The 15105-nt window shown below is 39.4% G+C and overlaps 1 protein-coding gene across 7 annotated transcripts in view; it reads left to right on the top strand.

Moving 5' to 3' along the window:
- Positions 1–15105, top strand: part of ST7L (suppression of tumorigenicity 7 like) — a 185534-nt gene that overhangs the window by 9226 nt on the left and 161203 nt on the right. For 6 of the 7 annotated variants that reach the window (XR_007516743.1, XM_049880060.1, XM_049880061.1 and 3 more), the window contains exons 3-4: positions 914–1076; positions 12474–12528. Coding sequence is in view for 5 of the 7 variants with exons in the window: in XM_049880060.1 (XP_049736017.1) it covers positions 914–1076; positions 12474–12528 (218 nt within the window). In the remaining 2 variants the exon portion in view is untranslated. Of the gene's footprint in view, positions 1–913; positions 1077–12473; positions 12529–15105 lie in introns of those variants that run through there. The other variant, XR_007516744.1, reaches the window with a different exon arrangement.

The raw sequence follows: 15105 nt of genomic DNA on the forward strand, positions 1-15105 counted from the left end.
GACTCTCAACCTATATTAGTAATACTGCCAAATACTGGAGTAATACTTCATTGCTCTGTGGGCACTTTCTGATAATTCTTGTTAACTACATTTAACTATATGCTGAAAACAATGAGGCTCTGAAAGGTAAAGTGACTTGTCCAAAGTAAACAGCTAATAAACAGTTGAACTGGGAATCAAACACAGTCATTCTGACCCCAATCTAATGCTTCACTCACTGCCAGTTATATCAGAATTGCTTTTCTTTTAATTATGCTACAGATGGAATAAAATGACGGTGCATCATAACAGAATCAAATTATTTTTAGGTTAAATACTTACTATTTTTTAATATTTTGTTTACAAATACATGCCAGTTTTTCCTGAGCTTGCCTAAATATCGTGACAAAACTATAAAAAAGATATTTCAATTTTGCTTGGCATATGTTATTGGGGAATCTTGTGTTTGGCTTGTTTTTGGAATAAAAGTGCATTTAAAGTGTTTTCAAATGTTCCTGATTTAAAAAGGACTGTCTTATATTTTAGTTACCTAGTAAACAACTAAGTAAACAACCAATTTTGGTAACTATCCTCCATAGTCTTCATTAGTATTCAAAGTTATATAATCATGTGTGTGTATAAGCTTTACATATATTTATATGGAAACCCTGGTGGCGTAGTGGTTAAGTGCTGTGGCTGCTAACCAAAAGGTCAGCAGTTTGAATCCACCAGACGCTCCTTCGAAACTCTATGGATCAGTTTTACTCTCTCCTGTAAGGTCACTGTGAGTCAGAATCGACTCAGTGGCAATGGGTATGGGTATTTTTTTCCTGGGCGGGGGGCAGGGGGTTATCTTGAGAGAATGTTTTAATTTCAGCTCACATACTGCTGATCAAATCTGTTTTAACCGAAGGATGTTTTCTGTTTGTCATAGGTATTTGAATGGTGGTACTTCCATAGGCATGGCACATCTTTTATTGAGCAAGTGTCTGTAAGCCATTTGCGACCACTGATGGGAGGAACAGAGAGCAGCATTTCAGAGCCAGGTTCTCCTTCCAGCAACAGAGAAAGTGAAACCAGCAGACAGAATTTGTCAGGTAACTACTTATCTAATACACTTTCAGAGCTGTGTAGTTAAGATTGAGTTTGGTTGTTGGAGATAGAAAACTCAAAATGACTGAGAGGATTATTTCTCTTTCATGTAAATGTAGGTAATCCATGGCTAGTATGGAATGCTCAATGATTATCAGAGATGTAGACTCCTTCTATTTTATTAACCTGCCATCTTCAAATGAAGTTTTTACCTTGTGGTCTAAGATAGTTGCTTTGATTTCAGCCAGTCATATTCACATTCCAATCAGCCAGAAGAAGAGAAGGCCAGGAGGGTACTCCTTACCCCGTCTCCACCCCCACAGCAGCCAAGGACGCTTTCCGGAAGTTTTACATGATCTTTACACTTATTTTCTACTGGTTAGACTTTTGTTAAATAGCTACACCTAGCCATAAAGGCGGCTAGGAAATGTAATCATTTTCTCAGTAAAGATATGCCCAGCTGATAATCAGGGTACCTATTACTGACAAAGGAGAGAACAGAGACAATTAGCCATCTCTGCCAAAAAAGCAAAGTAGGAAAAATATTTTTTCCTCTCAGTATAATTACACAGGCATCAAAATCTCAGTTATTCATATATGTGTATCCATTGTCTGACTTTAATTGTAGACTATTTCTCTATTTGTACCTAGAAATACAAAGTAAATTTAGTATTATTTAAAATGATACGTAATTAGAGAGGTAGAAATTTCAGAACCTAACAGAAACAACATTTTTGGATTATCATTACTTTCATTTGGTATAGGTAGTAATCAGCCATTAATAATATAAATGTGTTAATTCCATGAGATTGTCTTAATATCTCATTTGTTCAATAAACTGAACCACTAGGGTTATGTTAGTTTAGTGGAAAAATATTACCTGAGTGCAATTGTTGGCACTTTTCAGATGTGGTTAGGGAAAGTCCCTCAGGAAGTACCATTTTAAGCTGTGTCCTGAAGTATAAGTGAATATTGACCAGGAATAGTGGGAATACGGTTGGCAGCCATTTAAGAGTACAGAAAGGGATAATGGTAGTTTTCTTTCCCCTTCTTTCTCCTTTTCCCTTTCATGAAATAATTATAGATCTCCTAAGAACAAAATATATAAAGATGAATATGACAGATTTGTCCTCAAGAAGCTAAGTGTTCAGGATATAAATAATTATAGCAGTAATGCATTATATAAATATTCCCTATTGAAAGACCATTGCATAATGAGAGCGTGAAGAGCACCTTAAGGACATTACAGTTTGGTAGATGATAACAGACATAGAAATAAATGATTGCAAAAGGGTATAGTTAGCTGCTTTTATAGACAATATAGGATACTATCATGATTCAGTAAGTCTAGTTTCCATGAGTTTGAAGTTTTGTTCCATGCTTTTCCTCCTTTTCATCAGGATCCATCTCTTGGGTCTTTGATCAAAACGTTCAGTAATGGTAGCTGGGCACCATCCATTTCGTCTGGTCTCGTGGTAATGGAGGTAGTAGTTTATGTTGTTATTGTTGTTAGGTGCTGTCGAGTTGGTTCCGACTCATAGTGACCCTGTGTAGCACAGAACGAAACACTGCCCGGTCCTGTGCCATCCTTACAGTCGTTGTTATGCTTGAGCCCATTGTTGCAGCCACTGTGCCAGTCCGTCTCACTGAGGATCTTCCTCTTTTCCACTGACCCTGTACTTTACCAAGCATGATGTTCTTCTCCACAGACTGATCCCTCCTGACAACATGTCCAAAGTATGTAAGACACAGTCTCGCCATCCTTGCTTCTAAGGAGCATTCTGGTTGTACTTCTGCCAAGACAGATTTATTTGTTCTTTTTGCAGTCCATGGTATATTTAATATTCTTCCCCAACACCATAATTCAAAGGTGTCAATTCTTCTTCGATCTTCCTTTTTCATTGTCCAGCTTTCATATGCGTATGATGCCATTGGAAATACCATGGCTTGGGTCAGGCATACCTTAGTCTTTAAGGTGACATCTTTGCTTTTCAACACTTTAAAGAGGTCCTTTGCAGCAGATTTGCCCAATGCAATGTGTCTTTTGATTTCTTGACTACTGCTTCCATGGGATCCAAGTAAAATGAAATCCTTGACAACTTCGGTCTTTCCTCTGTTTATCATGATGTGGCTTATTGGTCCAGTTGTGAGGATTTTTGTTTTCTTTATGTTGAGATGCGATCCATACTGAAGGCTGTGGTCTTTGATCTTCACCAGTAAGTGTTTCAAGTCCTCTTTACTTTCAGCAAGCAAGCTTGTGTCATCTATATAACACTGGTTATTAATGAGTCTTCCTCCAATCCTGCTGCCCTGTTCTTCATATACTCCAGCTTCTCGGATTACTTGATCAGCATACAGATCGAATAGGTATGGTGACAGGATAAAACCCTGACGCACACCTTTCCTGACTTTAAACCAGTCAGTATCCCCTTGTTCTGTCCAAACAAATGCCTCTTGATCTATGTACAGCTTCCTCATGAACACAATTAAGTGTTCTGGAATTCCCATTCTTTGCAGTGTTATCCATAATTTGTTATGATCCACACAGTCGAATGCATTTGCATAGTCAATAAAACACAGGTAAGCATCCTTCTGGTATTCTCTGCTTTCAGCCAGGATCCATCTGACATCAGCAATGATATTCCTGGGTCTAAGTCCTTTTCTGAAACCAGCCCGAAGTTCTGTGTTGATACACTGCTGCAGCCACTTTTGAATGATCTTCAGCAAAATTTTGCTTGCATGGGAAATTAATGATATTGTTCGATAATTTCCACATTCAGTTGGACCACTTTTCTTGGGAATAGGCGTAAATATGGATCTCTCCCAGTTGGTTGGCCAGGTGTCTGTCTTCCAATTTTTTTGACATAGGTGAGTAAGCACTTTCAGCGCTGCATCCATTTGTTGAAACATCTCAGTTGATATTCCGTCAATTCCTGGAGGCCTGCTTTTCGTCAGTGCCTTCAGTGCAGCTTGGACATCTTCCTTCGGTACTGTTGGTTCCTGATCATATGCTACCTCTTGAAATGGTTTTAGTAGTTTATGGAGGTAATTAAACCTGTAGTCCATTTCCTTCTTTGATTTCTGGGTCTCTTTCTTCCTCTGTTGCTCCAGACAGGGCTTTGAATTGGTTCTAAATGGTTCAGTCATGGCCTACTGAAGCAGGGCTTTCAGCTGATTAGAAGTGGTTCAGTCATGGCCATGGGAAAAAAGGGCAGCATGCACGTTGCATAGCAACCAAATCTCTTGCTCTGGGCTTTGACTTGAGTACGAAATAGGCAGAGGTGCCCTACTCAGAGATGGCTGTTGGCTGCTCCACTTTGAATGTGTGTTGGTCTCCACAGTTCTGCCTATAATCCAGTCTCCCACATCAGGAAATTTTCAGGAGCCTGATGCGGGAGATTGGATTATTGGCAGGACTGTGGAGAGCAACACACGTTCAAAGCAGCTCAGTGGCTGCCATCTTTAAGCTACACCATGTTTGTGGGGTGATGGAGGGACACGACTGCCGGTTTCCTACTCAGGTCAAAAAGCCTGTGTGATAGATTTGGTTGCTGTGCAACACATATGCTGTCCTTGTTTCACTTGGCCATGACTGAACCAGTTACAACCAGTTCGAAGCACTAGCTCCAGGTGAATAAAGACTAATTGTTGCATCTTAGGTGGCTGCTTGCAAGCTTTTAAGATCTCAGCCACTGCTTACTGAATTAGGAGATAGAACAGAAACTCTAAAAACATTAGACTTTGACTAGATAGACCCACGAAGCTATGACCCTAAGCCTTCGAACCAAGAAAATAATCCCATGAAATGGTTAGTTATACATAAGTAGTATCAACAGGTATAGAGTTACACTTTTTTTGACTGCTGTTGTAAAATTATGTAAAACATGTTATTTGCCATTTTGCCTCCCCCCCTTTCTTTTTTCCTGGTATGCAGCTTAATGGTAACAGCTACATTTGTTTATATAACTGTTGCCCTTGTTGTTGTTGTTAGGTGCCCTCAAATCAGTTCCTACTTGTAGCGACACTATGCACAACAAAAAGAAACACTGCCTACTCCTGCACCATCCTCACAATTGTTACTATGCTTGAGTCCATTGTTGCAGCCACTGTGTCAGTCCATCTTGCTGAGAGTCTTGCTCCTTTTTGCTGACCTTCTATTTTACCTCTCATGGTGTCCTTCTCCAGGGACTGATCCCTCCTGAAAACATGTACAAAGTATGTGAGCACATAGTCCGCCATCCTTGTTTCTAAGGAGCATTCTGGTTGTACTTCTTCCAAGACAGATTTGCTCGTTCTTTTGGCAGTCTGTGGTGTATTCAATATTTTTCACCAACACCACAATTCAAAGGCGCTTTCTTCGGACTTCCTTATTCATTGTCCAGCTTTCTCACGCATATGAGGCGGTTGAAAACACCATGGCTTGGGTCAGGTGCACCTTAGTCCTCATCTTTGCTTTTCAACACTTTAAAAAGGTGTTTTGCAGCGGATTTGCCTAATGCTATCTGTCGTTTGATTTCGTGACTACTGCGTCCATGGGTGTTGATTGTGGATCCAAGTAAAATGAAATCCTTGACACCTTCAGTTTTTTTTCCGTTTATCATGATGTGGCTTATTGGTCCGGTTGTGAGGATTTTTGTTCTCTTTATGTTGAGGTGTAGTCTATACTGAAGGCTGTGGTCTTTGATCTTCATCAGGACGTGCTTCAAGTCCTTTCCACTTTCAGCAAGCAAGGTTGTGTCATCTGCACAACACAGGTTGTTACTGAGTCTTTCTCCAATCCTGCTGCCCTGTTCTTCTTCATGTAGTCCAGCTTCTCGAATTATTTGCTTAGCTTACAGCTTGAATAGGTATGGTGAAACGATAAAACCCTGACACACACCTTTCCTGAGTTTAAATCATGCAGTATCCCCTTGTCTGTTTGAATGACTGCTTCTTGATCCATGTACAGATTCCTCATGAGCACAATTAAGTGTTCCTGAATTCCCATTCTCTGCAGTGTTATCCATAATTTGTTATGATCCGCACAGTCAAATGCATTAGCATAGTCAGTAAAACACAGGTAAACATCTTTCTGGTATTCTCTGCTTTCAGCCAGGATCCATCTGACGTCAGCTGTGATATCCCAGGTTCCACATCCTCTTCTACGTTTGGCTTGAATTTCTGGCTGTTCCCTATTGATACACTGCTGCAGCCACTTTTGAATGATCTTCAGCAAAATTTTGCTTGTGTGTGATACTAATGATATTGTTCAATAATTTCTGCATTTAGTTCGATCTCCTTTCTTGAGAATAGGCATAAATATGGATCTCTTGAAGTCAGTTGGCCAGGTAGCTGTCTTCCAAATTTGTTGGCATAGATGAGTGAGCACCTCCAGTGCTACATTAATTTGTTGAAACATCTCAGTTGGTATTCTGTCAATTTCTGGAACCTTGTTTTTTGCCAATGCCTTCAGTCCATCTTGGATTTCTTCCTTCAGTACCATTGGTTTCTGATCATATGTTACCTCCTGAAATGGTTGAATGTCGACCAATTCTTTATGGTATAATGACTCTGTGTATTCTTTCCATCTTCTTTCGATGGTTCCCGCATCGTTTAATATTTTTCCGATAGAATCCTTCACTATTGCAACTCGAGGCTTGAATTGTTTCTTCAGTTCTTTCAGCTTGAGAAATGTCTGATGTGTTCTTCCTTTTTGATTTTCTATCTCCAGCTCTTAATACATGTCCTCGTAATACTTTGTCTACTCGAGCCACCATTTGAAATCTTCCAGCTTTTTTACTTCATCATTTTTTCCTTTTGCTTTAGCTACTTGATGTTCAAGAGCAAGTTTTGGAGTCTCTTTTGACATCCACTTAGGTCTTTTTTTTCTCTCTTGTCTTCTTAGTGACCTCTTGCTTTCTTCATGTATGATGTCTTTCCACAACTCGTTTGGTCTTCACTTCATTAGTGTTCAGTGTGTCAAATCTATTCTTGGGATTGTCTTCTGAATTCAGGTGGGATATACTCAAGGTTGTACTTTGGCTGTCATGGACTTGTTCTAATTTTCTTCAGTTTCAACTTGAACTTGCCTATGAGTAATTGATGGTCTGATCCGCAGTCAGCCCCTGGCCTTGTTCTGACTGTTCTGAGATTTTCCGTCTTCTCTTTCCGCAGATGTAGTCAATTTGATTCCTGTGTATTCCATCTGGTGCGGTCCGTGTGTATAGTCGCCGTTCACGTTGTTGAGAAAAGGTATTTGCAATGAAGAAGTAGTTGGTCTTGCAAAATTCAGTCATGCAATCTGCAGCATCATTTCTGTCACCAAGGCTGTATTTTCCAACTACCAATCCTTCTTTGTTTCCAAGTTTCGCATTCCAATCACCAGTAATTATCAGTGCATCCTGATTGCATGTTTGATCAATTGCAGACTGCAGAAAAAAAAAAAAAAAAGCTGATAAAAGTCTTCAATTTCTTCATCTTTGGCCTTAGTGGTTGGTATGTAAATTTGAATAATGGTCATTTTAACTGGTTATCTTTGTATGTGTATGGATATTATCCTATCACTGACCGTGTTGTACTTCAGGATAGATCTTGAAATGTTCTTTTTGATGGTGAATGCAACACTATTCCTCTTCAAGTTGTCATTCCTGGCATAGTAGACCATATGATTGTCCGTTTCAAAATGACCAATACCAGTCCATTTTAGCTCACCAATGGCTATGATGTTGATCTTTATGCATTCCATTTCATTTTTGACGATTTCCTATTTTCCTAGATTCATACTTCGTCATTCCACGTTCCAATTATTAATGGCTGTTTGCAGCTGTTTCTTCTTGAGTCATGCCACATCAGCAAATGAAGGTCATTAAGGTTGACTCTACTTTGAGCAGGCAGCCCTTCCCCAGCTGTATTTTGCCCTTAGTGGATGCCAGTTTTCCTGTCACCATAGACAAAAATTCGGTACTTCCCAGTGAGTGGTTTTCCGTTTCCCTACCCTCCCCACACCCCGTCCCTGGTAGCTACTAGATCCCTTAAGACTGAGGGAACCTCCAATCTAATGCCCAGAAATAACCTCTAAACCTCGAGCTTAAACTACCCCATGAAGCCATTGTTAAACTAAACAATAATTTAACCCAATTAATAAAGAACATTTGTCTCGAGCATAGTGCACATAAGAAGAATTGTCTATGAGTTTAAATGGACAACAGTTACTCTAATGGTGAGGAACCAATATGAGTAGAGAAAGTGAGAATGGTGACAGAATGGGAGATGTAACGAGTTTTACTGAACCTTTTCATGTAGATATTGTGAATGGATGTGTGTTTGGTTGCTGTAAAATGGCATGGGAGTGGTGTCTGACATCCTCTAACTTCACAAGTGGGAAGGAGAATCAAGATCAACAGCCCAAGGCTGATTCCTATGGCACGGAAGTTAGACATGCCTCCTTTTGAAACCACCATCTTTACCAATTCTGGCACCAACTGTCCTTCCCATGGCACTCTCTACTTTACTGCTGGGTTCGACAATTCATTGCAATGGCCATATAGAACTCAGACAATAGTCACTATTATGGGGTTTGTTAGGGAAGTTACAGTTACAATTCAGGCTCAGGGACACTCAGGATACAGTTCTCCCATCAGGACAGCCTCTTCTCAGCCATGCTTGTAGGCACACCTCTCCCTGGCCCTAGGCCTCTGCCCAAAGGCAATCAGCTTTCTCTCTCTGTGGTCTGGGAAGGTCACTGCGCTGTCTCCTGCTGCCACGTCTCTGCTACTGGATCTCTTCTGCCACCGCTTCTCACTGTCTTCAGGGTTACAACTCTCTCTTTGTCTCTCTCCTCTCTCTCCTCTTTCTCAGTCTCCTGGTTCCAGGAGTTTCTCAGTGCAGGGATCCTGGGTGCAACGGATGTCCTGACTCCTGGCTGTTCTTCCTTGGTGGTGGTGGACTCTTCTCTTTTTACCACCTCTGGCAAAACTGACCAGCCCCCTTGGTGGGCTACAGTTACCATATCTGCACAGTGCTGCCCAATCACTTGGGTGGGGGTTACAAGACCATGGCTAGAAAGGCCACACAGAGTGATCTATGGCAGTGAAGTTGCAAATAAACAACAACAAAAAAAACCCCATTGCTATCAAGTCAATTCCAACTCATAGCGACCCTAAGGGACAAAATAGGACTGTGCCACAAAGTTGCATATATTGCCATCAAAAATAAATAATTTTTTCTTAAAGATACTATAGTGACAGATAAGGAGTAAATGGTCTATTATTCTTAGAAGGAGGGTCACAAAATGTTTCACAGAGGAGATGCTTGAATTGGTCCTCAAAACTGAGTCAAAGTTCTCTTTTTGTTCGACATTCTTTCCCTGGGTAAGTGCACCTCATTCTGTAATACTGCTTACCATGTGTATGCTGGGGGAACCCTACCCATAAGCTCTCTCTTAAATTTTAAACCCACGTTATGTTTTCTAGAAATCTCTGCCTTTGATGGCCGGCCCTAAGCACCTGAACTCACCCGGTCCAAAATGGAACTAATTATCTTCTTCTGATAGGCCTCCATCCACAGTCCTCCCATCTGTTAATGGTACCCAATTCCCATACCAGAAACCTTTACATTGTTTCAGATTATTTCTCTTATATTTATCCTTTCTTCCCTGTGATCCCCAGACAGTGGAACCCCAAATTTTATTGATTCCTCCTCAAAAATTATCGTGACACCATTCTACTTCTTGTATTTTAACATTCATTGCCTTTTATCTAGGCCCTCTGCATGTCTTTCCGTAACTATTGCAATGGTGTCTTAACTGGTTTCCCTGCCTCTGCTACCACTCTTTCTAGTCCATTCTCTACCCTTACTGTGCAAAAAAAGTGGTTCTCTAACTTTTTCAATTCAGGATTCCTTTATACACTTAAAAATTAGTGAAGTCCTCAGAGAGCTTTTGTTTACATGATTGTATCCATCAGCATTTACTGTGATAGGAATTAAAGTAGAAATTAAAAAAATATTTATTAATTCTTTTAAAAACAATAATAAATCCGATGTATGTTAACATATTATATGAATAATTATATTTTCCAAAACAGAAAAAAGTTCAGTCAGAAGACTGGCGTTGTTTTATATTTGTTTAAATCTCTTAAATAGAAGACAGCTTATTCTCAGTCTACTTCCTGCGTTCACTCTGTTTTAATGTGTTGTTTTGATTAAAATATATGAAGAAAATCTTGTCTCACAAAGTTGGAAAAGGGAGCAGTATTTTGATAGCCTTTTCAGAAAATTGTGAATATTCTTTTTTGATACTACATCAAAACTTGATAAAAGGTTAATTGCAATGTGGAATCTGAAGCCATATCAATGAGCTTTTCATTCTCTGTTACCTTAATATCCTTTGGTGTATCTTACAGTTTGCTTAAATCTTTTACTTATGCATAATTTTATGACACTATGTGTTAGTCATTTGGAAATTAGTTGTTTGCTGAATTATGTAGATCTTCCAAATGTGGGCATGTCTTATTATACAGTATTTTAAAAAATCACATTCATTAATATCACCTCTACTCCCACAGAAAAGCCTTTAAGTACTGGGAAGTTGCCAGGCTCATGGTAGCAGATACAGGTTTTCCAAAATTCTAATATTCACTTGAAAGCTCAAATTTTATTGCAATAAGTACTGCTAGTTGTTTTCCTTGAAGCTAACTGACTCACTTTATTCATTTTTGAGAAAATGTCTGCTAACTACCTGTCTGAATAACCACAGGTTTTTCTCTCAGGGTCTTTCAAGTAAAAGTAGTGTTCCATGAAAAAAGTGGACAGTTCAGCTCATAAAACAATTGCTTTTACTAGAGACTACCATCATACTTAGGAGCCCCTGGTGATGAAGTGGTTAAGTGCTTGGCTGCTAACCGAAGGGTCGGTGGTTCAAATCCACCACTGGTGAAAGATGTGGTAGTCAGCTTCTGCAAGGATTTACAGCCTTAGAAACCCTGTAAGGCAGTTCTTCTCTTTCCTATAGGGTCACTATGAGTTGGAATCGACTCGTTGGCAGTGAATTTGGTTTTGGGTATCATTATACTTAGGAGTCCCTGGGTGGTACAAACAGTTAAGCGCTCAGCTTTGAATCAGTTTGAATCTACCCAGAGGCGTCTTGGAAGAAAGGCCTGGTGATCTACTTCCGACAGATCATAACTGCTGAAAACCCTATGGAGCACACTTCTACCCTGAAACGCACGGGGTCACCATGAGTTAGAATCGACTCAATGGCAACTGGCTTGGTGTTTTGTTACCATCGTACTTGGTATGATGTTTAAGTGAACTTTGCTTTGGTTTTACTGCAAGGACGTGGTGGTGAATACAGTGACTACTAGTACAATGTGGTCACTGCTTGACTCATGTTAAAATACTAGCAGGTTTACTCACTTTTAATTTTATACCATCAGTTCAACTTTTCGGGGCTGGTACTAGGGTGACGCAAGTGGGATACCTAACACACAAAATTTAAGGAAGCTCTTATTCTCAGGGTCATGCAACTGAGTTCAAGTCAACACAGTTAAAAAGGCAAATACGATTTTGGTATTTATTGCTAAAAGAGTTGTTACTTTGTGGTTCCATGAATCATACTCTGATAGCTTCTGCTGTAAACAAAGATTTGGTGTTTGTTATTTTTTCTGCCTATAAGCCTTTGATGACTTCTGAAAGCTTTCAGACTAAAGCTTATTGACTAAGGAAAATATCTAAACTCCTTAATATGGTATATAAGCACCTTTGTAAATCTCCCCTGTTGTTTCTTCTAGCCTCATTTACAGCTCTTTCCCACCGCCTACCCTGTGTTGTATCTTAACCATGCTGTGTGGTGTTATGATACTTCCTTTGCTCGGAATGTTCTTCATCTGTTACCTTCTTCTCATCTTTTACAGTGCAGTTCAAATGTCACCTCCTTTATAAAGCCTTCTGATTTCCCCCAGAGTAAAATTAATCACTTCCTTTTATTCTCTTCGAGTAAAACATATCTCTACTGTAGCACTTATCGGACAGTTTAGGTTAGTTGTTTACAAGACTAACTCCCATGCTTCATTTAATTCAATTAAACATGTCAGTTCCAGATCCTGTGCTAACTCCAGGGGAAAAAAAAAAATGAACAAAGTTTTAAGAGATCACATCTTAAAGGGAGAAACTGAAAACCAACCAGATAATCACATTTTAATATGGTAAATGCTATAATTGAATTGTGAGCCTAATGCTATGAAGACAGATAAGAAATGTCTAGATTTAATTGTATGCTTCTTGAGAGGAGGCCCATCTCTGCCATATTCACCTTTGTACCGTCTGTGGCTACTGCTATGCTATACAATAAATGTTGGTTAAATGAAGATTTAACTGCATTTGATTAAACTGCCTCATTTTTTCATTTTTTCTCTCTTGTTTTTTAGAATGCAAGGTATGGAGAAACCCTCTAAACCTTTTCAGAGGAGCAGAATATAGGAGGTATTACATTTTCCTCTCAGTATAATCATGATACTGGTCTTAGAGTAAAATATAATGGAAGCATTTGTTTTTGTAAATATATCACAGCTCTTATGGTTGGAGATATTTATAAATAATAGGTAAAATGATTAGCCCAAGGTTTAGTTGGTAGTATCTTGACTGTATTTCCTTTTATAATCGTGAGAAGCATCACTTTAAACCATATGTTTGTAATATATAATACGTATATATTTGGCCTCTAGTTTATGCAGAAAGCCTTTTCAAAGAATTCATGAGGTTAAAAAAAATTATAAATGTCAGCATATTCCTATGCATGTGAACTCAGTTTCAAAGTTTGTTTGAGGATTCATTACAAAATATCACTCTGAATGTGAATATGAACTTCATTTATGCATCAGTACAGGGTACAGTATTTTTATATTACATTTTATGCTATATGATTTAAAATCAGGAAAGGTGTGTGTCAAGGTCGTATCCTTTCACCATATTTACTCAGTCTGTATGCTTAGCAAATAATTCGAGAAGCTGGACTACATGAAGAAGAATGGGGCAGCAGGATTGGAGGAAGACTCATTAACAACCTGCGTTATACAGATTACACAATTTTGCTTGATGAAAGTGAAGAGGGCTTGAAGCACTTACTGATGAAGATCAAAGACCACAGCCTTCAGTATGGATTACACCTCGACATAAAGAAAATCCTCATAATTGGACAAATAAGCAACATCATGATAAATGGAGAAAAGATTAAAGTTGTCAAGGATTTAATTTTACTTGGATCCACACTCAACACCTATGGAAGCAGCCATCAAAAAATCAAAAGACACGTTGCATTGGGCAAGTCTGCTGCAAAAGACTTCTTTCAAGTGTTAAAAAGCAAACACTGAGGACAAGCCATGGTATTTTCAGTTGCCTCATATGCATTTGAGAGCTGGACAATGAATAAGGAAAATCAAAGAAGAATTGATGTCTTTGAATTATGGGGTGATGAAGAATATTGAATATACTACGGACTGCCAGAAGAACAAACAAATCTGTCTTGGAAGAAATACAGTCAGAATGCTCCTTAGAAACGAGGTTGGCAGGACTTTATTTCACGTACTTTGGATATGTTACCAGGAGGGACCAGTCCCTGGAGAAGGATATCATGCTTGGTAAAGTAGAGGGTCAGCAAAAAAGTGGAAGACCCTCAATGAGATGGATTGACACAGTTACTTCAACAATGGGCTCAAACATAGCAACAGTTGTGTGAATGGCACAGGACAGGGCAGTGTTTCCTTTTGTTGTTTTGTTGTACATAGGATCACTATGAGTTGAAACTGACTCGATGGCACTTACAACAACAGGAACATATTTTATATTGCCATTTCCTATCAGTATTACTGTGTCCATTTCTCTTCCAGTTTTTACTCTAAATGAGAAAACTTAAAAAAAAATTTTTTTATTGTGCATTAAGTGAAAGTTTACAAGCCAAGTCAGTCTCTCATACAAAAACTTATATAAACTTTGCTATATTTTTATGTACTCCTAGTTGCTCTCCCCCAATGAGACAGCACAGTCCTTCCCTCCATTCTCTAATTTTGTTTCCATTCGGCCAGCTTCTAACCCCCTCTACCCTCTCATGTCTTCTCCAGACAGGAACTGCCCACGTAGTCTCATGTGTCTACTTGATCCAAGAAGCTCACTCTTCACCAGTATCATTTTCTATCACATAGTCCAGTCCAGTCCCTGTCTGAAGAGCTGGCCTTGGGAATGGTTCCTGACTTGGGCTACCAGAAGGTCTGGGGACCATGACCTCCACGGTCCTTCTAGTCTCAGTCAGACCGTTAAGTCTGGTCTTCTTCCGAGAATCTGAGGTCTGCATCTCACTGCTCTCCTGCTCCCTCAGGGGTTCTCTGTTGTGTTCCCTGTCAGGGCAGTCATTGGTAACAGCTGGGCACCATGTAGTTCTTCTGGTCTCATGCTGATGTAGTCTCTGGTTTATGTGGCCCTTGTGCTCATAATTACCTTGTATCTTTGGTGTTCTTCATCCTTCTTTGCTCCAGGTGGGTTGAGACCAATTGTTGCATCTTAGATGGCCACTTGCTAACTTTTAAGACCCCAGACACCACTCTCCAAAGTGAGATGCAGAATGTTTTCTTAATAGATTTTATTATGCCAGTTGACTTAGATGTCCCCTGAAACCATGGTTCCTAAACCCTTGCTCCTACTACACTGGCCTTCGAAGCATTCAGTTTATTTAGGAAACTTCTTTGCTTTTCGTTTAGTCCAGTTGTGCTGACCTCTCCTGTATTCTGTGTTATCTTTCCCTTCACCTAAAATAGTTCTTTTTCACTATCTAATTAGTGAAAACCCCTTTCCCTCCCTCTCTCCCTGCTCCGGTAACCATCAAAGGATATTTTCTTCTCTTTTTAAACTATTTTTTGAGTTCTTATAATAGTGGTCTTATAAAATATTTGCCCTCTTGCAACTGATTTCACTCAGCATAATGCCTTCCAGATTCCTCCATGTTACGAAATGTTTCACGGTTTCATCACTGTTCTTTATCTATGCGTAGTATCCCATTGTGTGAATATA

Source organism: Elephas maximus, chromosome 3 (genome assembly GCF_024166365.1).
Source record: "Elephas maximus indicus isolate mEleMax1 chromosome 3, mEleMax1 primary haplotype, whole genome shotgun sequence".
Lineage (NCBI taxonomy): Eukaryota > Metazoa > Chordata > Mammalia > Proboscidea > Elephantidae > Elephas > Elephas maximus.